Consider the following 25,658-nt stretch of genomic DNA (forward strand, 5'->3'; position numbering starts at 1 on the left):
GCCAATATTGCACAATGCGGCACTGTGCTTCCCCCTTTCGGTGACTCGGATAAACTCACCTCCTTCCGACTTGAGGAGCCAATCACATACGTGACTGTGGTAAGTTCAGTCTCCACCCATATATACCAATCTGGGCGACTGAACGACTTGTTACCTCGAACCTTGTGACATGTGGCACACCTCTCCAGATGTATGTGGCATGACACTTGCAGATCCATCCATAAAAATACATCATCGCTGCTCATACCATCACAGAACCACTGGAAGATTTGTCGCTGCTCTCCCTCTTCTACAAGAAGTATCCAGTATTGACGGAGGTCGCTCACCCATCACCCACAGGGAGGCATTGTGCTCAGTCTACTATTCATGAGCCAGAGGCATTCACCGGCTTGACTTGTTTGATGCTCGTCCGTCCTCGTTTGTCGATATATCAATGCGCACAGTATCTTGCCATCTCTCGCGCCCCAAAAAGACCTCAAATTCGTAAGTTTTACCTCCAGCCAACATCCTCTACTGCGACGAATCATCCTACCATGGACAAACCACCCACCATGGTATCCGACGACAAAGCAAATATCCCCAAGTTCCTCTTGGCCATGGAGTCCATCTATGGGCCTTTACCGAAAACGACAGACCAGAATCTCTCCAAATGGGTACCTCCTCCGGCCGCCGAGGGCCATCGAGGCCGCTATCTCTGGACGGACGGGTTCGCCGTCGTCAACTTCCTGACGCTGTATCAGCTCACCGAGGAGGAGCGCTACCTCACCTTCGCCCAGAATCTCATCGCCACCGTCCACAACATCTTGGGTTACACGCGGAACGGCAAATCCCGCCTGCCTGGCGCAACAGACCAGCACCCCCTCAACGGCGGCCTTCGGATCGGGAAACACGACGAATCTGGGCCCGATGGCGATGGCCAGTACTTCCACTACCTCACGGTGTGGATGTTCGCCCTCAACCGCATGAGCTTGGTGAGTGGGAACAGATGGTACAACGACCAAGCCATCTCCATGGCAAAGGCGATCCTCCCTCACTTCATGTCCAACACCGAGTCACACCGGCCGCGCATGTTCTGGAAACTCAGCATGGACCTCTCGCGGCCCCTCGTCATGTCCGAGGGTAACCTCGACCCGGTCGACGGCTACGTCACGTACAAGCTCCTCCAATCCACGAATCCCGACGACCCGGAGGTCCTGGGCGAAGAGGTCTCGCTCTTCAAGAGGATTGTCGACAAGAAGCTTCGGGACTACGCCTCGGCGGACACATTGGACCTGGGCATGACGCTGTGGACGGCGCACTGGTTCACGCCCGAGGAGGAGTGGGCGAACAACCTGACCTCCCGCGCGATTGGCTGCGTCAAACAGCTGCTGGAGAACGATTACTTTGACCAGCCGGTCGGCCGACGCCTGGCGTTCCGCGAATTCGGGACTGCGCTCGGTGTCAAGGCCGCGCTCTCCAGCGGCACCGACGAGGACGGACTGTGCCGCGAGGACGAACTGGTCGACGCCGAGATCCGCGCGCTCCCCGACCTGATTTGCAGGGCGTGGGAAGAAGCAGGGCTGGTGCCCGTGCCGACGAAGAAGATGCAGGGCCGCATGGCCGAGCTGATGCCCATCACGGCGGTCATGTACGCAACCGCACTGATTCCCGGGTTGATGTGTAAACAGTCATGATCTTGAGCTTGACGAGCGGCGATGGGTTCTGGGGAGCCTGGATGTTTAGGGTAATACTAATACAGTTGTCACCGATAGACACTCTTCTTTATTCACATCCAACTAGCGACTATTCTCAAAACAAGGGGGTCCATAAAACCAGAAAATGGCCGAGTACCGAGACAGCCGTGGGACACCGCAGGCACCCCCACTTCCTCCCCCCCCCCCCCCCCCGGGGGGGGGGGCGGTTTGCCAACTCCCCAAATAGTGTCGACAAAGGAAAAGGGTTAAGGACATTTGCATTCTTTCTGCGACGCCCGAGTCCGTTCACACTTGCATCGCCCTCACCACTCCATACCCGCCGAGGACAGAGATGGCGACTGGCACACAGATCCTGCTCACCCAGAGCTTCAACCCCAGGCTAATCCTCCAGCTGACGACCTTCTCCATCTTGCCCCGGTCGTTGGTTCTCGGGACGCCGGCGTCGGGCTCCTTTTTGCCCAAGAACTCACACACGGGAGTCCAGCCCATGGCGGGCTCCCAGAGAAGGACCTCTCGGCCTTTGTCCTGACACAGTTTCACCACCCACGCATTGTGCTTGTCGTACACCTCTTTGCTCCAGAAGCTGTCGGCGCCAAACCTGTCCTTGCAGAACCGCTGCCATTCGACCTCGCACTGGTAGTGCCAGTAGTCTGGGACGCTCCAGAAGCAGGCCACCCGGTATCGCCAGCTCATGAACGGAGCGATGGTCGACTTCATGCTGGCTTCCCAGTCGTCGGCGCCGCCCTTGCGGATGTTGAGCATCACTTTGGCGTCGGGATACATCTCGATCAGGTCCTCGATGAACAGATGGCCCGGGAAATCGGCCGTGGCGGCGCACCCGGCGAAGAGTTTGTACAGGATGGCCCGGCGTCTCTGCGTGTCCTCTTCGCGGAGGGCGTCGTAGAGGAGGCGCATGTTCGCGGGTGAAGAGAGGCAGCGATTCATGTGCATGGTCGGTCCGACGTCGAGCAGCGTTTTGTCCTCGAGCATTTCTTTCAGGGTGGTGGTGGCGCAGCGAGGGAGGCCGGCACCGATGACCTGCATGGGTCCGCTGAACGTCGTTGGGATCTGGGGTTTGGGTGCTGGAGGAGCCATGGTGCTTGACAATCCTGGTCGGAGAGCTGCAGACCGAGACTCTATTGATGGAAGTCGGATGGCAAAGGGTGATCAAAGTGTACACTTCTGTGCTGCAGCTCACGAGTGTCCCAAAGTTTCCGGAGAATACATCGAGACCTTTTGAGGGAATCAGGATATTATATCTAAGCGTACACAAATTTCAGCTCATCTTCCTGTCAGCCTCATGGAATGAAGAATCTCACATTTCCTCTTTCTCCCCTTGAGCCCCTTGCAGCGCCGCCTCCGAACCACATGTACCGGGGAACATATGGGCAACCTCGGAAGTGCTCCTCACTGGCTAGAATCGTTGTGAGCCCCCTTTCAACAAGGAGAACAGGGGAGTTTCGAGTGAAAGGGAGAAGGATTGGCTGCCTGATGCTGATTCTGTTGTCTTCCCTGGACGCCACCGTTGTCTGCTCAATCGGGTCCAGACACCTTTAGTGTTCAGCGAATTCTCGGTACTCCGTAATCCTCGAGGCGGTTAGTCAATTGCAAACTAAGATATCGACGAAAATGGACGTGGCGGAGGCCCATTGGGACGGCAAAGAACGATTTGACCTGCTGTTCTAACCTCCATTGTAATAGGATGGCCAGTACCCCGCGTATTTTGAGGCCCAAGGCTCAGTGAGCCATCAACAACCGGTTTTGTTGGGACAAAGCGAGATTGAAAATTTGACCCTGTGAAGCTCGAGCCTACCAATGTCCCTGCGAGATAGTGGATATTACTGAAATATGGTCTAGTGCCCATTTTCAGCTCACCCAACTCCGATAACATGGTACAGGTTTCACAACCACTCCTTTCAGTGGCACATTCTGACACAGAACAGACGCCATCCGAGAATGTAGCGACTGCCACTCAATAGGGGAGAGGCGTCAGTCAGATCAGATATTAGTAGCCCATAAGATGAGTACTGGGATCAAGGGTACAGCAAATATCCTGATGATTCTTACCTTTGACCTAATTATTAATAAGTCCGAGTAACTAGCATAGAAACTCTTTTCTGGCCGGAAAGTGTCACTGATTTTTGAAATGGACTCGCCGGCTGTCGGAGGACAGGAGGACCTCGACAAAAGCCATATGGTACCCCTAACAAGTCATGGCAAAACCGGGGCACATGTGCTGAGAGTGTCCACAAGGGAATAGATGCGTGTGAGGCTGAAACATTTGACGAAGTTGATGGAGCAACTCTTTTAAGGGATGGTAGGTTGATCGCAGAGTGCTCGGCACGGTGTCCCGATCGAGATGCAGAGACTGGTGCTCTGCCACAGTGTTAATAGTGTATTCGTGGCCTTTTGTCCGAGTGTTCCTTCTTGTTCGCCGAGTCCTGTCCCTCGTCGCGAGTATCATGACATTGGATCAAGCTTTTTCTCTCTTCTCCCAGGCCCTAGCATATCCGTGATTGTAGGATGCGATCTTGACATGGGAGGATGGTAAGAGACTTTCGCTTCGCGGTGTAAGCTAACGGCAGAGCAGGGAAAGGGACAAGGCCTGGTTGCTCAATCCTGGATTATGTCAATCTCGCATGAATAGGGCGCCAACTAGCAAGGTGATGGTCAGGGGACGGGTTCAACGGGTTCACCTAGAGACCTAGCAAGGACAATTTTAGGCGGAAAGTCAAATAAGCAGTTGAACTTGAGAGCTTGCTTGAATAGTAGTAGTGGTAGTACGAGTAGATCTCCCACTGGCGAAGGGGCGGAAACAAAGCGCGGGAGTCGGAGATCGGGCCTCGGTTTCCCGCCAAGCCTTGGCATTGCATTTCCCAAGGGGCGCTGGGGATGGCTTGATAGTGGAGAGCTGAAGGGAGGGTACGAGTAGAATACATTGATTCTAGGTAATCTCTTCTAAGCATCCAGCGGGACGACGAGGGTCCCATGGTCCCATTGACATGGTTGAGGACGAACGGTGCCGTTGGACTGTTTCCCTGTTCAGGACTTTCTGTTGCCAGTACGAGGTACTTATGGGGTATCCTAACATTCCTAAGGGGGGATGTGAACGCCAGGAATCAGGAACATGTCTTTCAGCAATCAAGCAACCATGCCGTGCCCATTGTCTATCTATCACCCAGTAGCTCCTGGCAAATACCTGGCCGCCCACCATGGCCCGCTTGAATCCCATCCCGTTCGCCCTTGGAAGCAGTGGACATGCGATGGTCAACACCAGCCAATTGTTCTATCATCCCTTGTCCCAATGCATCCAAACAATCGGCCTTCTTCGCCCCAGTCCCAGTCCTATGCAAAGTGGTGCCCCATGTTCACCGCCCTGGTTCTGTCCAACGCCATTTCCAGCCAGACATCACTTCCCCAGCCAATTATTTCAGCCTCCTAAACATCCCAAAAAACTTGACCACCACATTGACCACTAGTGCAGCCGCGGCCAGCACCACATAAATCTGGCCGATTTCCATCCAGTTGTTGAGCGTCATTTCTGTTTCAATGAAGCCATCCTCGGACACTCCGTGCTTAGCATCGGCAGAGGCCGCGTCCGAGGGGAAGCGTCCCGTGTTGTACCATTGCTCCAACATCTCGTCCTTCTCTCGCCAGCGTTCGATCAGCCAAAGCTCAAACTCCTTGGCATCTGAGAGCGGAATCGAAGACATGGCGAACCGACGCCAGTACATGTTGACACTCTTCGGCGGTCGACCCTGCAAATACGTGGACCGAATCGTGAAAATGTCGGGGGCGAAACCCCCTTTCCTGCAGCCCTGTTAGCTTTTCGATCCTGACACAAGCAAGAAACCGCATGCACTGACGGTGTGCCTTCGTAAGCAATTGTGCAGTCGTAGACCCATTCGATTGTGCCCTGCAATTCCTGGAGACAGAACAAAAGACCAGTGCTCCGCGGCAGAAGCTGGTGCTTCATGTCCGGTATACCTTGTTTTGCAGCCCACTTGGCACTTCCCTGCTTCATATTTTGAGAGAGGTTGGTGCCTTCAGGGAAAATCAACAGCCACATAGGGTCCAGTCCATCCGAGCCAGACATGGGGCCACTGTGTCGAGTCTTGAGTTTTTCGAGTCGGTGCTTCAGGCGGGGCTTGTCCGAAATCCACTTGCGTGCCATAAAAATGAAGCCGTAAAACATCATGCCCGGGCCTAAGACGGGCACGTACTTCAGCGACTCTTTAAGAATGATGAAGATGTGCCCATGCATCCTACTGGTGTAGGCAATCCACCAGAGGTATAGCCACTCAGTGTACACCTGATGATTGGAAATATACACCAGCCGTTCAGGGAATGCCGTCTCGAGCCTTCCGGCTGAAGTTTTGCGGAACTGCCCTCGTAGATCTTTGTCCCAACTCACACGCACTTTCGTGGGGGAGAACCAACGTGTTCCTGCAATTCCCATGATAGCAAACGATTGTTTTGTCAACGCCATGTATGCATAATAGTAGTCTTTGTTTATCCAATATAGCGGTGCCCCGAGAAATTGAGTGACATTGATGCAGACCGCACCACAATTGAACCAGGTCAGCAGAAGAAGTGCACGAAGTACTTGGCTCAGGACACTGTATTTGACTTCGCCCGCTGGATGCGGTTTCTCCCCAGTAGGGATGCTGCCATTCTCTAGACCAAAGCCGGACTCGACCGCTGGTGAGGATTGAGGAATGCGCTTTCGGAGGGAATGGTCTTCGGTCGCCATGGTTCGCCTGTGGGCGGGTAAGGGATACGTTCAAGGATGTGTTACGGCTATACTGCTGTGACTGTCATTGAAAGGTTCGTCAGCACTAAGCAACGAGGACGTGGGCAGTAGGCAACAGAAGCGCCATCGACGCTGGCAATAGGCAGCGATAGGTATACCCAAGAATGATCTTAGGAAATGGTTAGATTCATAGAGAGGAAGGATGGCCAAAGGTGGACAATCAAAGAGTCGGAAGGTGGGAATTGTAAGAATTGTGAATTTTGTGTCAAACGACAGTTCATCCAACAGGCAGACGTTCCATTGGTGCTGATGTCGTCTGTACCTAGTGGTTACCGATCTGCAGGTCTGGAATGGGCCGGAGTGAAGGTCAGGGCGGTGGATGTCGGCACCCCAGCATATTACTAAGTGCAGGTGGGATGCCCAAGATCTAGGCAACTAGCACGCGCAAGGCGGTGACCCTTAGAGCATCGAGAGGAGACCATTGCCGCCTATTTCCGGACACAATGGGCCTGTTAGGGGAAGCCTAGTGGCCCAATTGCACCCCGGAGCTCTACTTGTACGGAGTACAGGTAGGTGGCTCTCTAGCCCGGGCGGTGACTAAGCAGTGGCATCTGTGCACGTGATTGATGCATGTCACGTGCGAGGCAATAATGAACAACGTCAAACACCACAAACATCGTCACCAGATACCTTTATCTCTCTTTCTCATGCAGGGCCTTGTTCATCTTCGTACATCCTTGGTCTGGCTGACTGATGCCATTGTGTGGAATGACCGGGAGGGTCAGATAGACGCGGATTGTTCTTTTCTGTGAACCCATGTGCTAATCTTCACCTTCCAAGATCTCATCTCGTGCCCACCGCGACGATCCATGGCAGAATCAGACCACCTAGCCTTCTCTTTCAACGCATCATCTGACCTCCCAATTGCGGATACAAATAGACGAGATCATGGCGACAACGTCCTCTGCCAAGATCTGTCTTGGTATCCAAACAACATCACGTCTCCTGGCCAGAACAAGATATGCCACCACTACACTTTTCAGCGATGCACGCCGACTGAGAATGACCTTGAATCCTATCCTATCTTCAGCTGGGCGCGCCCGCGCCTCTTATTCAACTCTACCGCAAGCAAACAGTCACTCGCTGAATGATCTCCCGTCCAAGAGAACATTTCGTCTCAAGGACACCCCGGCAAAGGAACTTCTTTGTCTTGAATGGTCGAAACCACCCCGGAATCTTTTGCTGATCAAAAAGGACTGCTCGGACGCAACAACCGATGCTCTTTTGGACTTTACCAGACATGTCGTATCGACCTATCCCGGTGTAAATATCGTGGTCGAGCCCCGAGTCTCCGCTGGGATTGGGGAAGAGCTTCTAGGACGGCACTTTACTCTGCCAGAATCCGATCACTCACACTTACAATATCAAGACAAGGTCGATCTTGTTGTCACCTTCGGTGGTGATGGGACCATCTTGCATGCAGCATCCCTGTTCGCCACCTCCTCCCATGTGCCCCCCATCCTGTCCTTCAGTATGGGTACTCTCGGGTTTTTGAGTGAATGGAAGTTTTCCGAATATAAACGCGCCATTCGCGAAGTGTACATGTCAGGTGCTGCTTCTGAGCGCCACGCCGTCATTGAAGGTGAAGGCTCGAACGACTTTGACTGCTCCAATGATTACACAGGCTGGTCGTCTGTACGTGGTAAATCGATGGGCCCTGAAAGAGGCGCAAGGGTTTTGGTTCGACAACGTCTAAAAGTTGGCGTCTTCGATGCAAACGGCAATCGCCTCAGCAGTAATGGAGGCTTCTCCGACGACATGTATGCGATGAACGAGGTCATCATACATAGAGGTCGAGACCCTCATCTTGCAATTGTCAATGTTTACGTGGGCGGCAGATTCCTCACCGAGGCGGTCGCCGATGGCATGATTGTTTCCACGCCTACTGGGAGCACAGCATACAGCCTGAGCACTGGCGGGAGTATCGTTCATCCCCTGGTTCCCTCCTTGTTGTTGACACCAATCTGTCCGCGGAGCCTGAGTTTCCGCCCTCTGGTTCTGCCATCTACCACCCCCATCACCTTGAAATTGAGTGACAAGAACAGAGGTCGAGAGGTCGACGTCAGTATCGATGGCATGAGGCGTACACAAGGCATTGGTGTCGGAACAGAAGTTCGAGTCTCGGCCGAGGAGATTACAACCGACGCAGGGGCCTTCACCGGCGGCATCCCCTGCATAATGCGAACGATCAGTGCAGGCGCCGATGGAGATGACGGCTGGGTGGGCGGCCTCAACGGCCTTTTGAAGTTCAACTATCCATTTGGCGAAGAGAAGTGATCGCAACAAGCAACATCATAGCTTTGGTGATTCTGTCTTGGTCGATTAGCGTATGAATTCCAGTCCCGCACCTTCGTATCGCTATGGCTGCCACTTTCTGGGTTTGGAACACATGCCACAAGACTGTAGTGAGCATTAAAGGGCCGTCCACCATGTGCCTGGCCTTGCTGGACGGAGTCTCAATTGTCGAAACTTGAAGGCCCGAGACTTAGCGGAGTGCGCGGACACACGAACCAAGAAAACGAATACGAACGAGAGAACGACTAGGCCAAGTTGCTGCATTGAGTCTGCAACAAGCTCAAACTGCACTGTGCAAGGCCATTTTCGCAAACATGGCTGGGACACTTTGGCCGTTGGTGGGAAGCCGACATGAGCTCGACCATTTGAACATCGTCAGGGTCTCCTCAGCAGTGACTGCTGGTGATACTGACTGCCTCGGTCAATCAGCATCCCAGTGAATAGTCACTTGCGACCCAATTTGTCCAGGATGACTCGATTCAGGGAAGGTGTCATAAGGCTATTGAGGCTGCACTATTTCCCATTTCAGCCAATACCAAAGCCCAAATGCGCCGAATACTATATTATATATGTCTACGAGAGCCTTAGGTGCTTCGAGGCGTGCGGCCGGCCGAAGATGCCATCGCGCCAGCAATGTCTGGTACGGACTGCTTTATTCTTCAGCCAGTCAATGCGGATGACAGAATAGGTTGGAATAACCTTTGTTCTATGGAGATCTATGTACGGGACTGCTAATAGTCTCAAGGACAATGGGCCGGTCTTCTCAACTGGCATCGATCAATCTTTCGAGGAAGACAATGAGACAGGGAGTTAGCAAGAAAGAGGTGCGTTTACCCCACGAGGATGGAACCAGGTCGGGGGATCGAGATTCGAGATTAAGTCGCACAACTATTGAACAAAGAGTTCGGTCGCCAGGGTGCGGTCTTGAATCAGCCTTCAGCCTTTGTCGGGCTTTTTGAAGCAACCAGACTCAAAGCACAGCTGGCACAATAAGGCCTTTCGCAGTTTTGTGTCTGGCAACAAAGGTCGAAAGAAAGGCTTTACTGGAAATACGTCTGCTGGTTCGACAACTACTTCGATCGCTGAGGCTACCTTTCCTTGTTTAAATACTCGCTGCGAATCCAGTTTGACTTGTCACTCCGCAATACCTCGACATCAGCTTCGATCTTTATCCTCCGCAACAGAGAAGGTCTACTTGGCGCTATCCATTCCCTTCTACACTGAACCCAGTCCTATCGCCTATCTTCTGTCCCAATAACGGTCAAGAACGACAACCAAAGATGGCATCCACACTTGCTCAGTCACAACTCTCAAAGTCTCTCAGTGTCAATGCTCCGGGTGTCGTTGCTCCGGGTCCAAACACCATCCCTACCACCATGTCGAACCCTCCACCGCAACAACCATTCCCCGACTACGCTCTCGGCTATGACCCAACCGCGGATGTGAAATCAATTACTCAGGCGGTCCCGCCCCGGCCGCCGAACGGCCAGCATTCGGCTCATCCATTCCACATGCTCTCAGAGACCAATCTGCATCCAATACTATTTCAATTGCAACCTTACCCGAGCACATTGAACGGTGTCGTGGTTCCTCTGCTTGTAAACCAAGCAACCAATCAGATCGAACTAGACAATAAAGGAAGACATCTGAGGTATTTCAGCCACTTGCCCAGATGGATAGCCCACAATGTATCTGGGATGTTTATGGAGTTGTGGCTTCGTCTCGACCCTCGAGTTGAGGTCAGCGATATCATGGCTCGCGTTCACCTGCCTCCTGGAACAAAGATGCCACAAGTCAACACGTTCAACATGCGACGTCTCCGATTCAGGGAATATCTCCAGGCTCCGCCGTTCAGCGCGAGCCGCCAGTATCCCACTGCGATGGAAGTCGACCTGATGGCCAAGAAGACTCGTGAGCAGTTGTTGCTCAACACTTGTATGACTGTTGACGTTCCGAACAATCGCCTTCTCAAACCTGTTCTCAACAACGACAAATCCGTCGCTGGTTTTGTCGACAGCGGACTCCCAATTGATTACTTCTTGGGCGGATATGCTATGCCCGTACCTATCCCGTCCGACCACCAGATGGTCGTCCTCGAACTCCGCAAGCGCATGCAGACTTTGGCGCTCCGGCGCGGGCTCGGCAATGGTCCAGAAGACTATCGCCAGGTTCCCACAGCTCTGGATCCTGCCTGGTGGCTTAAAGGCCAGGCGAGAGATGTAATCATCTCGGACGTCGACAACAAGACCCACGACCAATGGATCGCAGAGATGCTGGAGCAATACCCGGGGGTGACAAGACCTGTTGGCCATTTGAGCGTCCCTACGCTCCAAGTCCAACCTCAACCCCCTCTGTCGCAGCCCGGTGTCAACGCGCCCCAGCCTGCAACAGCTGGAGTGGCCCAACCTGCCCCAACGGCACCCATGTCGCCGGTGGACCCGCGTTTCGCAGGCAATGGGGCAGCTGCATTAGCGGCGGCGCCCGTTTCTCCGCAATCTTTCACCAACGCCGAGGGATGCACCTCGTACTATGTGGAGGATGTCCATCGAGCTGAATATGAGGCGGCGGAGGCTGCCCGCTCTCAACTTGAATGAGTTGCGGGCAAGGCTTGCCACTGTGACCACCTCAGCTAAGGCGGTCTCGGTAAAGAGGTCGAAGACGTTCTCTGGTGGCGTCCTGAAATTTCAATATTCTGTGCACATCTGCTGGCAAGGACCGTTGCCATTGGTGGTTCTGACCGTGCCACACGGGGGTCAATTGGACAACCCGAGCAGGAACAGAGACCTGGACCTGATGACTTCGGTACCGGTCAATATCCAAAAACACGCGGCTCGAATGGACGAAGAGGATCGAGACTAGCATGGACGCTAATCTCTCTTGTCAAACCCCTCCTCCCCCTCCCCCGGGGCTCGAGGGAGGAGAGAAGAGAGCGTGGAGAAAAGAGGAGTCTGAGCGTGAGTTATGTTCTCAGGAAAGTTCGTTGGGTTTCTTCTTGTCTGTATAAATAGGAGTATATGACTTTAGACGAAGGGAACGGTGGGTGTCATCCTGCATGAAAGTGAGAGATATTAGAATAGAAATAGATCTCCTTCTATCAAGTTCTGTCTGCTTGTTGCACGTGAGGTCTGGCCGTTCTTTATCTTGTCCATTGCAAGGAGATGCATTGGTTGATTGTCTCCTGGCAGACTGGTTCCCCTTCTTCAAGTGATCAATCCATCGATGGGTTTGATGCCAAGCAAATCCCTGAAAATGCAGCCTCGTCTTGTCTCGGCAGGTGGGGCTCTCTCTCTCTCTCTCTCTCTCTCTCTCTCTCTCTCTCTCTCTCTCTCTACGGAGTACATATGTAGGCACCTTGACCAAGAGAGGTGAAAATTGGAGCTGAGTACTCGATACGCGGTATACGAGGCACGCCATCCTGTGTGGGAGACTCGTTTGCCTCTATGGCCCCCCTTCTGCATTTCTTATTGAGGATCAGTGCAGTGTTGTGACGCGGGAAAGGCCGACTTGGGGCGGCGTGGCGACTTTATGCACAACCCCAGCACACCGAACTGAAATCCGCTGTTGCTCAGCCGCTGATTCTCCGTTGACCTCCTCGGTCAGGAAAGTGGCAATGACATTGAACTGATATTCAAGGGAAAAAAAGGGGGGTGGTTTAAATGAAGAATTCATATTCATCATCGTCAGACATCTTCCATCTCCCAGCCCGCATTCACAGCATGATCTCCCTCCACAGTCCCATGCTTTCGGCGTTTTGGATGCGCAAGACCTAGTCCAGAAAGATCAACTCCCCGTCATTGTTGCTGATGCGCTCGTCAAGCCGGACCCAAGCCCTGTTCCATCTCCCGTCGCCCGTGCCCAGCTCGGCTTCGAGAATCCTGCCATTCTCTATTAACCTGACATTCCGCGCGCTGGCGCCGAAGTTGCCGCCGCGATGCCACGCGAAGTGTCCGTGCGAGTTGGTGAGGCAGTTGTTCAGTGAGATGGAGGAGAGCTTGTGCTCGCCGTGCACGTTGGTGCAGGAGGCGATGAGGTCGTAGTCCCTGTCCAAGGTGATGCTGTTGGCCGAGGCGGAGAAGTTGCCGCGCATCGGATGGGCCGCGTCGTGCCCCTGCTGCTGCTGCTGCTGCTGCTGCTGCTGTTTTTGATGCTGGTGCATCCCGTACGCGGCTGTGCCTGCCACACCCACACCCGCGGCCGCCAAGCCGTATTTCTTCTTTTTCTTCTTCTCGTCGTCCGAGGAACTGCTGCTCGAGGAGGACGAGCTGGACGAGGAAGAATCTCGACGAAGCCCCGCTGGGCGCTGGAGCTTCTTCTTCTCCTTCTTGTGCTTCTTGAGCGCGTCCTCCGCCATGGAGCCGGCTATGGCGCCTCCTACCGCACCGAGAAAGCCATGGTGCACTTTATGGCCGCCGTAGGCTCCTAGTGCGCCTCCAGCTACGGCGCCCATGAGGCCGCGATCCTGAGAGGTTGGGTCATTGGGGTCAAGAGGCGCACCGGGTTGCGGAGGGTAAGCTCCCCCCATGTGAGATGGTGGCGGGCCCGGTGGTGGCGTGAAAGTCTCATATTGGCTTTGGGCAGGAGGGGGATGAGGCGAGTAGCCACGGTGAGCCTGATCGCCGTAACCATAGTCAGGGGGCTGAGAGGGGTAATTGGATTGAGGATAAGAATGGTCGGGTGGCGGGGAAGTATATTGATTTGACTGATGGGTATATTGTTCATCTGGGGCTTGATAACCTCCATGATGACCGTAGGGCTGCTGGTAGTCTTGGGGTGGCGGAGATGCATAGTCATATGGTCTATTCTGATCATAGCCTTGATTGTAGGACTGGTCACCGTAGCCGTGAGGGGGCCCAGATGGAGGTTGCCATTGCTGATAGCCTTGTTCCCCGGTGTTGCTGTAGCCGTGCTGCTCAGGAGGGTATTGAGTGTTGTAGTAGTCTTGACCCGACATCGTGTTCAGGTCGGCAATCCTCCGGCGGCGTCAAGTCGTCTATTCTTTGATCCCTCAAGGCTGTAGGTGCGCCGAATGAAGGTGGTTGAGGTCAATCTGAGACGTTTCTGCGCTCGAGGACCCGGATACTTATAGACGATCGGATAGAAGTTAGGGACAATACGAGTCGCAGAGGTATGCAGGAGCAGGCAGCCTTGTTTGATGGCAGCTGAAGCCGGCTGGTGGCCTGATGGATGGATGGAGAAGAGAAGCAGTTCGGTTAGAATTAATATCGTGGCTGGAGACGGCGACACAGCCACAGAAGGTGATAGAGATTCGCACAGCCATTGGGTAATGTGGAGGTCAACGGCCACACGCACAGCCACACAGCCACACCAAGCTCAAACTAAAGGGGAACGGACCACCAGCTTGAAGCAGCTAAGCAACAATGACAAAGTCTACGAGGATATCAGCAAGTCCGCGAGACACCTGCCGGCATCATGAGTAGCGTCGTACTCGTATACAGCATCGAATCCTGCGCCGCCCACTGTCCGAGGAAGAATGCCCGATGCACCATTGAAGCTCCTGTTTGAGCTTGTTGCAGGCTCTGAGGGTGCGGATGGCTCCAATTCACTTGATAGCGACTGGCAAGATGCTCAGTTCACCTTGAGTACAGCTTCATTGGGCGGAATGTCGGACATGCCTTCCCCCTTGCCTTGATTGACAGTCTCGTCCTCGTCCTTTCGTGCATCAGGGACCACGTTGCCGACGTGCCCCAGTTGGGTGTCGACATTGACACCTCCCTTTAACGTTTGTAGAACCACACAATACCTCTCACTCAGCTCGATCAGTTTGTTCACCTTTGACTTGTGCTCCTCGTCGACATCGAGCCGCACAATCAGTCTAATCTTTGTGAATCCGACTGGTGCAGGATTTCCCTCGGGATCTTTGATGCCCATTGTACCGCGAAAGTCGAGATCCCCTTCTACTGTGATTGTTCCATTGTTGATCGGAATCCCCAGACTCGTGGCCACTGCGCGAACGGTGACACCAAAGCACGCCACCAACGATTCGAGCAGCATGTCTCCCGAGCACAATTCACCCGATGCATCAAACCCTTCTCCACCTGCGGCTCGATGTAGACCAGCCACTTTCCGCGCCGCTGTGCTCGTCGAGAGCGAACATGTTAGGCTCGTTGAGGTAGGGTCAAGAGTGCCGCTGGAGGATAAAGTAACCAGAGCGGAGGAAGGGTCGGATCGGTATTTGTCTTTCAGGGGCTTCTGTTTCGAGCGGAGAGTCTCTGCTGCTCTAGTTGCAGCGTCGGACATGGTGAGAGTGGAAGCGAGCGGAGGGACGGACGCAGATATCGAGGCTCCACCTTTTCGCCGTGGAGAGGTTGTTGTCGCCGTCGAGAATTTCGCAAACAGTCACTAATGAGGCTGTCAGTGCTGCCACAGAGCCCAGAGAATACAGTCCGAGCAGAGAGACGACAATGCCACAAGAAATGGACTCCAAACTGCGGCGTTTGAGCGGTTCAGCAAAATGAATCGGGTGTAATATTTGCTCTCTTTACCCCTCATCCGACAATAGTGGAGGCTCTGAAGCTTCCATCAGACCGTCAGGAGGACGCGCCAATGCAGTGGTTTGTCATTGAGTGAACCCCATCCCGTTCAAGACACACAGCGACCTTTTCCGAGATGTGATATTTTTGACGCTGAATTGGTCAACGTGATCTCCGTGGCACCGAAATGAACAGATGGAAAGGAGCTATTGACCAAGTTCGGTGCTGGTGCGTGGCTGAGTGAAGGCGAGGGGGTCTCTTATCATCACGTGCTGATAAAGATCACAGTAGAAGGGGATCTCGACTTTCGCGGTACAATGGGCATCAAAGATCCCGAGGGAAATCCTGCACCAGTCGGATTCACAAAGATTCGACTGATTGTGCGGCTCGATGTAGACCAGCCACTTTCCGCGCCGCTGTGCTCGTCGAGGTAGGGTTTTTCACTCCCGTACAGGTACACAGTAACTTTTACAGCTAGGTTCGGTCGAGATATTCGTTGTCACAAGTCGAACCTTACCTCCCTACCACGGAGAGGAACCCATTGGCCCCTGACTAGACCTCGACACAGCCGAGGGGATCGATCAGGCACTCACTTGCTACTGTCTCTCATATCTCTCGCAGCGACTTGACGTCATGTCCGTGGTCGGTCCAGTGGTCGGCATCGACAGAGCGAAGAGACACCCGCATCTCGACACTGTTTCCATGGCAAAATCGACGTCGTCTCCGGAATTGCAATGCGAGTGCTGAGGGCGCCCCTCATCCTTCCGATCCTCCTCCACACAAATCCGAGCGATGTCATCAAACTTCTTCTCTACGAAGCAAGCACTATTGGCTGATGGATAGAAAAATGAAAGGGCTCGCCGCTAGAAACAGCAGTGAACCCATCATCATCGTACCAAGCTGACAGGGTATAGACTACGACGGTAATCAACACTGGGTGCAAAGGACTGGGGTTTCGGCACTGCAATACGAGAACATCTCCCAACGCCTGTGATCGCCCAAGCGGCAGAGCATTCGGGGCACCATCAACACGAGGAACCGAGAGAGAACCCCCCCTCACCGCATTTGTCCCATCAAGTCAATCTCTGCCTTTATTGGTGTTTGTCCGTTCGATTGCCATCAGCGATCAAATTCACCCATCCTCCGCCCCCGCAGGCTAATGAGACCTCCGAAGCTCGTCCACAGACACTGCGCCGATCCCCTCCATGTCCATATGGTCTTGGCATTCCTCCGCCCTTTGCGATGGATCGGCTGGGCATGAGATGACGTCTGGGAGGCCCAATCGAACCTCATCTTGCGCTGCGCTTGGTCTGTTTGAGTGCGAACATCCATCTCCACTCCGCGCAGGAATGCCATTGCCACTGACGTCGATCTGCATCATCAGCGATCGGTTCAAACGGTGTCCTTTCTCCTTGCTGGGATTTCCATGCGCATTTCGCAATTGCTATGATGAAGCTGACCACGACTGTTAGCCCTTGCTCCCCGCGCCAGAGGAGGTGCCCCGAGCAGCGAGCCACCAACTACCCAGCGCCGAGAAGATGCCAGGGAGACATCTTACCAATAGCCGTAGCGTGAATAGAAAAACGGGGGGGCTTCCCGCGCATGAGATGGTGGACCTACACCCCTGCAGCGCGAGGTAGTACCCCGTCAAGCCCATTTTTGCGACTTTTTCTATCGGCTACTACATGCTAGGTTTCCGGACCACAATAGTGAGCTTGTCATCTGATGGGCACATTCGGCCTTAAGAGCGCATTCAGAGGTAGGTGATACGAAGCCGACAAGTGACTGAAGTCATATATAGGAGATCAAAGATTTCGCGGTTCCATCAGGAACCCTCCCTGAATCCCCTCCCCTTAGCCTTTCATCCCCATATGCTCCTACAGCCTCATCCTAGACAAAACGCGCAAGCCTGAAACCTCTGTTCCACCATGGATCATCTTGAAAAACAAAAAGAACATCCCTTCCACATCCCCCACACGCGCGCTCCCGGCTCCTCATCCTCGGAACCGGCCTCGGACGAAGTTACGTTTGCTCACCGCGAACACGACCAGGAGCAAAATGCGCGGAGCATGGACCCGAACCCAGACGCGCCCTACCCGTACCACCAGGAGCACGGTCCGCCCATCGACAACGCCCTGAAGTATACCGAGGCCGAGGAAGATTACCAGCACCATAAGAACCTGTTGTGGAGCCGCATCAGACACCATCTGAGAGACCCCTTCGCCGAGTTCATGGGCACTTTCATCATGATTCTGTTTGGGGACGGGAGCGTCGCCCAGGTCACGTTGAGTGCGAATCCCAAGTTGCCCCAAAGCAGTCAGAACAAGGGCGAGTATCAGTCTATTTCCTGGGGGTGAGTGGTTTGCCTTTGTCTCATTCCCTCTTGCTTCCAAATCCGTCACTGTCTACCTTTCTGGGACCTCGTTGGCGCCACCTTCGTGTCAAAAAAAGCCCGCAACTCTCTCAACGAGGTGGCAGATTTGCTGATCTTTTCGGTCGAACAGATGGGGTATCGGCGTCATGCTGGGCGTCTACGTCGCAGGCTGTGCAGGAGGCCATTTAAATCCCGCAATCACATGGGTCAACTGCCTGTATCGCAAGTTTCCCTGGTATAAGTTCCCGATATACGCTGCAGCACAGGTGCTAGGGTGTTTTTGCGGCGCGGCCGTCATCTACGGCAACTACAAGTCCGCGATCGATGCGTATGAAGGTGGCGCTTCGATCCGCACCGTCCCAGGTTTCTCGGACCATGCCACTGCGGGCGTCTTCTGCACCTACCCGCAGCCATTCCTGACAAAGACGGGTCAGGTATTTTCCGAGATCATCTCGAGCTCGGTGCTGGTATTCGTCATCTTTGCCTTGAAAGACGATGCGAACTTGGGAGCGGGCATTATGGTTCCCTTGGGGTTGTTCTTCTTGATCTTTGGCATTGGGGCCACGCTGGGTTGGGAGACCGGCTATGCCATTAACCTGGCTCGAGACTTTGGGCCCAGATTGTTCACCTATTTTGTAGGCTATGGGCATGAAGTGTGGAGCGCGGGAGGGTACTATTTCTGGGTATATCCTTCTATTTCAGGCATGTCCGGGCAGAACACTGACAAGGAAATTTCCAGGTTCCGATGATCTGCCCCTTCATTGGATGCACCTTCGGCGGCTTCTTGTACGACACCCTGATTTACACGGGCGAGTCCCCAATGAATACTCCCTGGATGGGTATCAAGCGTCTTGTCCACCCATCGCGCAAGGGAGTTATGGAAGCCATTACTGGCAAGCCAGCGAAGGAAGTTTGAAGGCGTCTTGCATATTCACCGATTCGAAGATGAAGATCGCTCTCGCCTTTAGCCGCTTGACCTGTATATTAGATGTTTTTTGGGGGCGAGCCTGTGTAGTTTGGGTTCGGCCATTTCTTTTGATTTTCCAACGGAGGGTTTCTGGGATTCTCGAAAAGTTGTCTCGATATGTTTTGGTCGTAGTCCTCCAGGTGAAATGATGATTCATGTGTCTCGCGGAGACAAGCCGTTACGTCCTCTGCTTCTTCTTCTGTGGTCCTGCCTCTTCTTCCTCATCACTTAACTCTGCATAAATGGTCTTGGGCTGCGTGGTTTTCCATGCTTTCGTAAACATAGGGTCCTTCTCTGCCTTGTCGGCGTACCTGAGAAGGGCTTCTCTTGGGTCTTCTTCCCTCATGGTGCTCAGCGGGATCCGTTCTTTGATATGTCGCTCGTCAGGTTGGCTCTTAGCGAATGGCGTGGTTGCCGGGATATGTGGCCTCCTCGGGTCCCGGGATTTTCCTGACGCGGTGAGTCCGATGGTTGGGTGTCTCGATGCAAATGTGCTCCCCTGGATGGCCTCGCTGGCGGTCCCTGGGTTGATGATCGCGTCGCTCGATACCCCCTGAGACATGTCTGTGGTGAGGGTCGGATCATCATCTATATGGCGACGCTTCGGCGGCTTGGACATGACCATTACCGCGCCTTTTGACGAGATTTTGGGATTGAAAAGGACGTGTGTTTCGGCGTTGGCACTGCCGGTGATGATTTGGTTCAGTTTATCATGCCAAAGGACGCTAATCAGGGGTGATCCGGGGGTGATTGGGGTAACAAGGTCCGGTTTCAGTGTTGCGGGATTGAGAATGCAAAGGTCTCCGGTCTCAGAACCAGTAATAATGGAGGACGCGTTCGGAGCGAACAAGATGTTCGAGGTCGGGTACTGGCTTGATGTCGAGGTGTGAGTTGCAGAATTGACGGGCTGTTTGAATTTGCGTGTATCCCATAGCTTGATGGTGTCATCACCACCCCTTGTGACAACCAGTCGCCCATCCGCACTGATGTCGATACCGCTAGTCCAAGAGTTGCTAGTATGGGCATTGGTGACCTCGCCACTGGGCCTGTGGTGAGGCCCGTCTCCTCCCCACATGAGCAGAGAGCCATCGAGCGCAGTAGCAACAAGAAGACTATTTCCCCCTTCGACTTGACTGCCCCACGCAACAGCAGTCATTCGACTTCGCCCAGCTGAACCTGCAAGCTTCGACTTATGGACGATGACCTCTTTCTGTTTATTCCGCACATTCACGTCCCAGATACGCAGGGTGCTGTCCGTTCCGGCGGTCACGCAGAGGTCATATGCAGAAGGATGCCATGTGCCACAGGTGATTTCGCTTATGTGGCCCTTGGTCATGTTCATGTCGCGGAGGTACATGTCACCCTTGACGAACTCGGTCAGCGTTTCGCCGTCGCGGGATAGTATCCTGGCTTGAGGAGTGGCTGAGACCACGAGAACCTGACTCGGTGAGTTTGGGTTGAACTTGGCAGTATGCACCGGGTGAGTCTCAGAAGCGGCTGAGCCCTTTGTGAATGTAGGGTCGACCGATTTGAAGGCTCGTAAAGTATTGGGCGCCATGGAAGCAAAGTCATATAGCTTGACTGTGCAGTCTGTTGAGCCGGTGATCATCCGGGATCCAGACGGATCCAACGAGATTGTGGTAACAGCACGATCGTGAGCTTTGAAGACGATCTCGTGCGAGACAGGGTAGTCGTCTTCATCTTCCGAGTCGTCGTCAGAGTCGTCGTCCGAGTCGCTGGCGGCTTTTGAGCTGGGTGAAGCCTTGTCCTTGGGCTCAGGCAGACCATTCACTTTCCTCCTCGCCGTCTCCATCTGGGCCTCGATGTCTAATTCACCTCCCGATGCTCCGAAGGATGCCGGGAGATAGTCTTTGAGTGCACCCTCATCCATTGCGGGGCGTTTGAGGGCGGTCGTCCCTGAAGCTGCGATAATTTTATCAAATACAAGATGATGCTGCCTTGTATACGGCCATGGCAGAGCAAAATTCAGAGGCGAAGCCAGCTGCACTTGCAGCGTCTATGCCCCGAAGTACCTTCAACGGCATTCCACGGAGGAGCATGACTGCCCATTATGCACATGGCTTTGCCTAGCACGTGCATGCGTTTTTTCACCTTCTATCCATGTGTATATTACCATAGCGCGATCCTTTTACAATTACCACCCACACAAAGAAGAGAGGCAGCCTGCAGACTCTCGGTCCCTCTGCAGAGCACCGCCCTCATGGCAGTCGGGGATTCAACCCATGATCCGACTCGTATGGAGATGTCCTCGGCTCCTGCGCCGATCATCCTTCAAGTGGAGAAGTCCACTTCAATCCATTCCACCGTCTTGAGGAGGTGAAAGTCCTTCGCAAGCACCGACATATTCCTTCTGTTTACAATTGACGAGCCCATTACGTCCTCAGAAGATCTGTCCTCTAGCCCTCCAGCACCACATCAAGTCCCAAAGATGGATGCCCATAATGCTGTTATCCTCGAATCCAGCAAGTTTCACCCAACCGCCATTTCAGAAGAGACAAAAGCGTTCAACCAGAAACTGATGGATATTATGGCACATGGGCCCAAATGGTACGAGGTGAGTTTTCATGCGAGGGAATATCCCATGTCCTGCCCCTGTTGCCTCCTGCTCTTCCCTACGGACCCTCCGTAGTTGTCCTGGACCAGCACCCGTACCAACCTCAACAATCTCTTTCTGCAAAACAGGTCGGTGCCAAACGCTACCGCGAAATGCGCGCCGCTGGGGAGACACCTCTTCCTAAAGCGGTCTATCTCGACACCGCGGAGGACTTCACCATCCCGAGCCGGGACGCTGGCCGTACCATTCCCTGTCGGATCCTCCGCCCTCAGAACGGGAAACCTGTTAAATCGGTATTCCTCCACATCCACGGCGGCGGCTGGGTTCTGCAGGACGAAAAGTCGCAAGATCCCGCATTACAGGAGATTGCGGACACTACGGGCGTCTTATGTATATCGGTCGGCTACCGTCTCGCGCCCGAGGATCCATATCCCGCTGGACCCCACGACTGCTTCGATGTCGCGGAATGGTTGATTGACAACGCCGAGTCCCAGTTTGGAGTCCCGTTAGGTTTCGTGGGCGGAGAGTCCGCCGGTGGACATCTTAGCATGCTCGTCACTCTTCACCTTCTACAACATCACCACCCAAAGTACTCGGATTTTCGCTTCAAAGGGCTCCTGTTGCACTTCGGCTGTTACTCGATGGTATGGACCCCACAAGTGTACAATTTTCAACGACCGCAGATATTGGTCCTGGATCAGGACCTGATGGACCACTACATCGACGTCTTTCTCCCCGGCATGACCCACGAGGAGAAGAGACATCCGTCAGTATCCCCGCTATACGCCAATCTGGAGCCGCTGAGGGAGAAGTTGCCGCCTGCCCTCTTCACGTGCGGGACGGAGGACTGCCTTCTGGACGACACAATGTTCATGAGTATGAAGTGGTTGATGGCCGGTGCGGAGTCGGTGGTTAAGATCGTGCCAGGCGCGCCTCATGGATACATCATGTTCCCAAAGGGCGTGACAGGGAGTGGTGCCGAGGAGGGGATGAAGGCGGTTGAAGATTTCGTACTGTCGAAGGTGGGTTAGACGAGGAGACCCTTTCAAATAGAGTCTCAAGCCGGGGAGGGGAAGATTCAAGGTTTTCCACAGAATTTAAGAGTCTTGATTTCAATTTCGTCTGGGAATTGTCCTTTCCTCTCATGTCTTTTCCTCAGGCTTCAGAAGATCAGCCCACCCATTCCACTCCGCATAGGATCTACTTGTACAGATTTGCCCCTTTTTGGATCCGGACAGTCATCCTTATTCAATCATGTCGATGTCATCTCCGGCTGTGGGCTGAGCTTCCTGCGCCGCCGGAGCAGCACCGCCGGAGGTTTCTTCGTGGGGATTGGCATTCCCCCAATAGTCGTCCATTTCTGCATCGAGTTCTTCTGCAGTCTTTCGAGGCCTGCCGTTCACCAATTTATGTCCCTCTCCGTCTCTGCCAGCACGCTCCCTCCGCTCACCCGGTCTCCGCCCTCCGCGATGACTTGAACTTCGGCTGTCGCGCTGGCCTGGGACGTAGCGATCAATATTTTCTGGAGCTGGTTTGGTGGTATCGCTCCTGCGGTCTCTTGGGCCTCCTCGTCGTGGCGCACGGCGGTTTCTTCGCTCTTCATCTAGCTCTTCCATCGGACTTTCGCTTCGTCGTCGGCTACGGTTCGCCGGCGCCTCGATCCGATCAAAAAGGCTTTTTGGATTCTCCACGCGGTCAAAAGGGTTGTCTCGTCTCGGAAGAGGAAGGAGTGTGAGATGAATTGGCTGTCCTTTCGCATTGGCACCGTCGAATTCGCGGATGGCGGCTCTTGCATGAGTGACGTTTTCATATGTGACAAAAGCAATCCCTTCGGAGCGGCCAGCGCGGTCATAGCGTAGTCGGGCTTCCTTCACAGGAGCAATGCGTTGGAAGAGGTCCTATAGTATGTCAAAACTTGAAGTCCTGGAGGGATTTGAATTGACATACCCAAATATCATCCTCCGTCAGGTCGTAATGCAAGTTGTCAACTCTGAGCTTAGCTGGAGGGGGTTTTCTGACCCATCAGCCTGGTCCAACAATCCATGACAGCCCGATCTTACCTGTCGCGTTCTGGCGAGCGATCATCATCACGACGGTGATTGCCTTCCCTCGGTCGATCGTAGCGGCGGCCTGCTTCCACCATCAATCGCTTTCCCCATTGTATCTTTTTGCCATGCTACATACTGTCTGGTTCGTCATCGTACCGGTCGTGAACCCAGTCACTACCAACGCTTTAGTCCCGCCTTTTCGCAGCCCATGCGTATTCCGTACTTATCCAAGTTCGCGCGATCATCTCTGGCAGACTGTAGAAGGGCAAGATCTAGGTTAGCTGTCTGTCAAACTGTCCCTGGCCTGAAGCGCGTCGAATTGTCGGAGCAACACATGGGAGGTGTTTCGAGATGATGCGGCGATCAATCGTACTGGCTGGACAGGCGGGTACTAGAGGAGAGGAGAGGATGTTCGGACCTAAATGCATGGGGGTCAGATCTTCTGAAGACGTAAGGGACTTGACGTGACGCATACCTTTCTGACGCCATCGCGGGGATAGTTGTATTCTCTACGGCGCTGTTGCGGTGGAGGGCCTCTGCGAGAGCGAGTCTCCGCCTTCTTGGTGGTCATCAGCATGGACGGCAATGGCAGGAACGGCGTAGAAACGGACCTGGCGTTCGGCGATTGTTTCGTCGAGGCTACGATCCATGGCGGCGAAATGGATCAGTCGATGAGAGGAAGAGCAGGAAAAGGGAACAAGGCAGAAGCCGACCAGGAAATTTTGTCTGTGAAATGTCACGATATGTTGTTGTACTGGCCTCGTGGCGCGTCGACAGGTTCCATTAGTGAATATGCGCCAGGCAAAATTGAAAGTCTACAGAAGTCAGATCAGAGGCTCGGAAGATCATTTCGCCGATTTATACTCTTTTGCATGTCTACCAGATCTGGGACGAGCCGAATGCCGCCCTATGCTCTCATTTGGTATCCAGACCCGGCTCTCCAAAGATACCTAAGTGCTTGGGTGCTACTATTGATGCGTGATAAATATACGTGGGTCGAGGCGCGGTTCGCCATTAACGCCCAATTATACTCAATATGTTGACTTGGATGAGTTCCGATCTCAACACTGAGAGCATGACTTTACCCTTCGTCTAGACACCACTATCTGTCAGTCGGACATTGTTCTCACTTCCGTCGCACAGCTCTGCCCTCCTGGATCAATGCAAAAATACTCCTGTTAGACTGAGGTTTGCGTTCTTGAGTGATTCGGCACACGGATCACGAGCGGGCGTGCTTCGCGAACTCGAGTAAAGATGAGCCGCGCCTGCCAGTCGCGTTTTCTCATCTCTTGAAGGCATCATAATATTGACCAGTCTGACTTCCTGATGGCCGGTGAGCATTTCATTTTGGACGCTTAAATGGATGTGCCTCGGTGTTCAGGACGTAGTCATCTAGGCTGATGAGATCAGGTGGCGAGAAAATGAGATACAGATACTTCAGCGTTTCTGCAAGCCAGAAGCTCTAAAGAATTCTCAGCAGTGGTCGGAGTCTGGAAGTTATGGGACACATCTCACCTCCATTGAGTCCTTTTGTGAAGGCTTGCCAGTTACAGTCACATCATCAATCGCTGCGTTACCGTATTCGGTCTCTGTGGCAGCCTGGATAGACTCGAACATTCTCCATGCGGCCTCTAGTAATTCTGGATCTCCAGTTGTGCGGTAGAGTATGAACACACTTTCAAGAGCCTCTGGACGAAGAAGGTATGATCGATCGGAGACCGAAACAAACCCTGCTGGTAGTAACTCGGAAGCCCCGTCCCCGTTCCATTCGCATGCATCGGGCGATGGACAGGGCCGCATTTGAAAGATCTCCGGCATGATACCGGTTGGAAATGCATTGTACGCATAAATACAACCTTGTGTCAATTTCGTACCAATGTCGACGTGCTCCGGGAGCGAAAAGAGCTTTCCTCCTAGGATGAACATTCCACCTGTAAAGCAGCTCAAGTGCTGACCTTCTGGTTTGAGGGTAGGCTTCCCAGCCACGACGGTTGCGGAGCCGGCAACTAGGATGTCTGTATTGTTTGGGAGCATCGGTCTAAACAGAAGGTGCTCGATCGCAGCGGTCATAGAGTCTCTATAAGCTTTCTCATATGCTGGCTCTAGGCCACCCAGGAGGTAATGCATCTTGGGCAAGTAGTCGTAGAGGGAATCTGCTAGGGCTCCCAAAGTGAAGGTATTCTCGACGAAGGTCTGGTCGCGAGCATTCACGAATGTTGGCCACATACCCGGTAATTGAGTTGTCGCTTGATGCTCGATAAACATAAGGGTCACCCGCGTGATGGCATCGTAGTATTTGTGATCTCCAGTAATCTGAGAAAGCCGAGTGAACTCAAGTGCGAACGAGCCTACCGCAGCCGAGCTTTGGTGGTCATCTGCAGATAGTTGACCAGTTTTGGCC

At 53.6% G+C, this 25,658-nt stretch overlaps 11 protein-coding genes across 13 annotated transcripts; 5 read left to right on the plus strand and 6 right to left on the minus strand.

Moving 5' to 3' along the window:
• Window positions 1-197: 197 nt before the first annotated feature.
• PV07_06585 (uncharacterized protein) lies at window positions 198-1,882 on the plus strand. Its single transcript, XM_016393574.1, has one exon. It carries the CDS (start codon window positions 402-404, stop codon window positions 1,671-1,673), a length of 1,272 nt encoding a protein of 423 aa, XP_016246993.1. The 5' UTR covers window positions 198-401; the 3' UTR covers window positions 1,674-1,882.
• A 4-nt stretch (window positions 1,883-1,886) lies between these two features.
• PV07_06586 (uncharacterized protein) lies at window positions 1,887-2,986 on the minus strand. Its single transcript, XM_016393575.1, has one exon. The coding sequence runs from the start codon at window positions 2,787-2,789 to the stop codon at window positions 1,980-1,982; it is 810 nt and encodes a 269-aa protein (XP_016246994.1). The 5' UTR covers window positions 2,790-2,986; the 3' UTR covers window positions 1,887-1,979.
• A 1,836-nt stretch (window positions 2,987-4,822) lies between these two features.
• PV07_06587 (uncharacterized protein) lies at window positions 4,823-6,799 on the minus strand. Its single transcript, XM_016393576.1, has 2 exons — window positions 5,561-6,799; window positions 4,823-5,504 (listed from the first exon to the last, which is right to left on the minus strand). Exons 1-2 carry the CDS (start codon window positions 6,445-6,447, stop codon window positions 5,120-5,122), a joined length of 1,272 nt encoding a protein of 423 aa, XP_016246995.1. The 5' UTR covers window positions 6,448-6,799; the 3' UTR covers window positions 4,823-5,119.
• Window positions 6,800-7,395: 596 nt separating this feature from the next.
• PV07_06588 (uncharacterized protein) lies at window positions 7,396-8,784 on the plus strand (the record flags this gene model as incomplete). Its single annotated transcript, XM_016393577.1, has 1 exon — window positions 7,396-8,784. One exon carries the CDS (start codon window positions 7,396-7,398, stop codon window positions 8,782-8,784), a length of 1,389 nt encoding a protein of 462 aa, XP_016246996.1.
• Window positions 8,785-10,082: 1,298 nt separating this feature from the next.
• PV07_06589 (uncharacterized protein) lies at window positions 10,083-11,396 on the plus strand (the record flags this gene model as incomplete). Its single annotated transcript, XM_016393578.1, has 1 exon — window positions 10,083-11,396. One exon carries the CDS (start codon window positions 10,083-10,085, stop codon window positions 11,394-11,396), a length of 1,314 nt encoding a protein of 437 aa, XP_016246997.1.
• A 736-nt stretch (window positions 11,397-12,132) lies between these two features.
• PV07_06590 (uncharacterized protein) lies at window positions 12,133-13,974 on the minus strand. The gene has a single exon (XM_016393579.1). The coding sequence runs from the start codon at window positions 13,751-13,753 to the stop codon at window positions 12,569-12,571; it is 1,185 nt and encodes a 394-aa protein (XP_016246998.1). The 5' UTR covers window positions 13,754-13,974; the 3' UTR covers window positions 12,133-12,568.
• A 32-nt stretch (window positions 13,975-14,006) lies between these two features.
• PV07_06591 (uncharacterized protein) lies at window positions 14,007-15,486 on the minus strand. The gene has a single exon (XM_016393580.1). It carries the CDS (start codon window positions 15,058-15,060, stop codon window positions 14,389-14,391), a length of 672 nt encoding a protein of 223 aa, XP_016246999.1. The 5' UTR covers window positions 15,061-15,486; the 3' UTR covers window positions 14,007-14,388.
• Window positions 15,487-17,096: 1,610 nt separating this feature from the next.
• On the plus strand, window positions 17,097-18,815 carry PV07_06592 (uncharacterized protein). The gene is made up of 3 exons (XM_016393581.1): window positions 17,097-17,646; window positions 17,798-18,350; window positions 18,407-18,815. Exons 1-3 carry the CDS (start codon window positions 17,222-17,224, stop codon window positions 18,581-18,583), a joined length of 1,155 nt encoding a protein of 384 aa, XP_016247000.1. The 5' UTR covers window positions 17,097-17,221; the 3' UTR covers window positions 18,584-18,815.
• On the minus strand, window positions 17,159-20,582 carry PV07_06593 (uncharacterized protein). The gene has a single exon (XM_016393582.1). The coding sequence runs from the start codon at window positions 20,523-20,525 to the stop codon at window positions 18,813-18,815; it is 1,713 nt and encodes a 570-aa protein (XP_016247001.1). The 5' UTR covers window positions 20,526-20,582; the 3' UTR covers window positions 17,159-18,812.
• A 193-nt stretch (window positions 20,583-20,775) lies between these two features.
• On the plus strand, window positions 20,776-22,325 carry PV07_06594 (uncharacterized protein). Its single transcript, XM_016393583.1, has 2 exons — window positions 20,776-21,209; window positions 21,338-22,325. The coding sequence occupies exons 1-2, from the start codon at window positions 21,084-21,086 to the stop codon at window positions 22,238-22,240; spliced, it is 1,029 nt and encodes a 342-aa protein (XP_016247002.1). The 5' UTR covers window positions 20,776-21,083; the 3' UTR covers window positions 22,241-22,325.
• On the minus strand, window positions 21,693-24,054 carry PV07_06595. 3 transcript variants are annotated; one of them, XM_016393584.1, is made up of 7 exons: window positions 23,869-24,054; window positions 23,733-23,816; window positions 23,481-23,512; window positions 23,394-23,431; window positions 23,270-23,339; window positions 23,157-23,223; window positions 21,693-23,107 (listed from the first exon to the last, which is right to left on the minus strand). In XM_016393584.1, exons 1-7 carry the CDS (start codon window positions 23,905-23,907, stop codon window positions 22,454-22,456), a joined length of 984 nt encoding a protein of 327 aa, XP_016247003.1. In that variant the 5' UTR covers window positions 23,908-24,054; the 3' UTR covers window positions 21,693-22,453. The 3 variants fall into 3 exon arrangements, with proteins under 3 accessions (XP_016247003.1, XP_016247005.1, XP_016247004.1); XM_016393586.1 differs by having other exon boundaries at window positions 23,270-23,675; XM_016393585.1 differs by having other exon boundaries at window positions 23,270-23,675; window positions 23,733-24,054.
• Window positions 24,055-25,658: the final 1,604 nt, after the last annotated feature.

The sequence above is a fragment of the Cladophialophora immunda genome (genome assembly GCF_000835495.1).
Source record: "Cladophialophora immunda strain CBS 83496 unplaced genomic scaffold supercont1.4, whole genome shotgun sequence".
Classification (NCBI taxonomy): domain Eukaryota; kingdom Fungi; phylum Ascomycota; class Eurotiomycetes; order Chaetothyriales; family Herpotrichiellaceae; genus Cladophialophora; species Cladophialophora immunda.

Bases quoted from the DNA above. Each gene is read 5' to 3' on its own strand.
- PV07_06590 (XM_016393579.1), bottom strand. From the start codon at position 13,753: ATGTCGGGTCAAGACTACTACAACACTCAATACCCTCCTGAGCAGCAC.
- PV07_06591 (XM_016393580.1), bottom strand. From the start codon at position 15,060: ATGTCCGACGCTGCAACTAGAGCAGCAGAGACTCTCCGCTCGAAACAG.
- PV07_06595 (XM_016393584.1), bottom strand. From the start codon at position 23,907: ATGGATCGTAGCCTCGACGAAACAATCGCCGAACGCCAG. The intron at 23,224-23,269 runs GTAAGATCGGGC...CTGATGGGTCAG, and splicing joins CGCTCGCCAGAACGCGACAG to AAAACCCCCTCCAGCTAAGC. The intron at 23,108-23,156 runs GTATGTCAATTC...GACATACTATAG, and splicing joins TGACGGAGGATGATATTTGG to GACCTCTTCCAACGCATTGC.
- PV07_06585 (XM_016393574.1), top strand. From the start codon at position 402: ATGCTCGTCCGTCCTCGTTTGTCGATATATCAATGCGCACAGTATCTT.
- PV07_06594 (XM_016393583.1), top strand. From the start codon at position 21,084: ATGGATGCCCATAATGCTGTTATCCTCGAATCCAGCAAGTTTCACCCA. The intron at 21,210-21,337 runs GTGAGTTTTCAT...TCTGCAAAACAG, and splicing joins ATGGGCCCAAATGGTACGAG to GTCGGTGCCAAACGCTACCG.
- PV07_06587 (XM_016393576.1), bottom strand. From the start codon at position 6,447: ATGGCGACCGAAGACCATTCCCTCCGAAAGCGCATTCCTCAATCCTCA. The intron at 5,505-5,560 runs GTCAGTGCATGC...ACAGGGCTGCAG, and splicing joins ATTGCTTACGAAGGCACACC to GAAAGGGGGTTTCGCCCCCG.
- PV07_06592 (XM_016393581.1), top strand. From the start codon at position 17,222: ATGGATCATCTTGAAAAACAAAAAGAACATCCCTTCCACATCCCCCAC. The intron at 17,647-17,797 runs GTGAGTGGTTTG...TCGGTCGAACAG, and splicing joins TATCAGTCTATTTCCTGGGG to ATGGGGTATCGGCGTCATGC. The intron at 18,351-18,406 runs GTATATCCTTCT...GGAAATTTCCAG, and splicing joins CGGGAGGGTACTATTTCTGG to GTTCCGATGATCTGCCCCTT.
- PV07_06586 (XM_016393575.1), bottom strand. From the start codon at position 2,789: ATGGCTCCTCCAGCACCCAAACCCCAGATCCCAACGACGTTCAGCGGA.
- PV07_06593 (XM_016393582.1), bottom strand. From the start codon at position 20,525: ATGGATGAGGGTGCACTCAAAGACTATCTCCCGGCATCCTTCGGAGCA.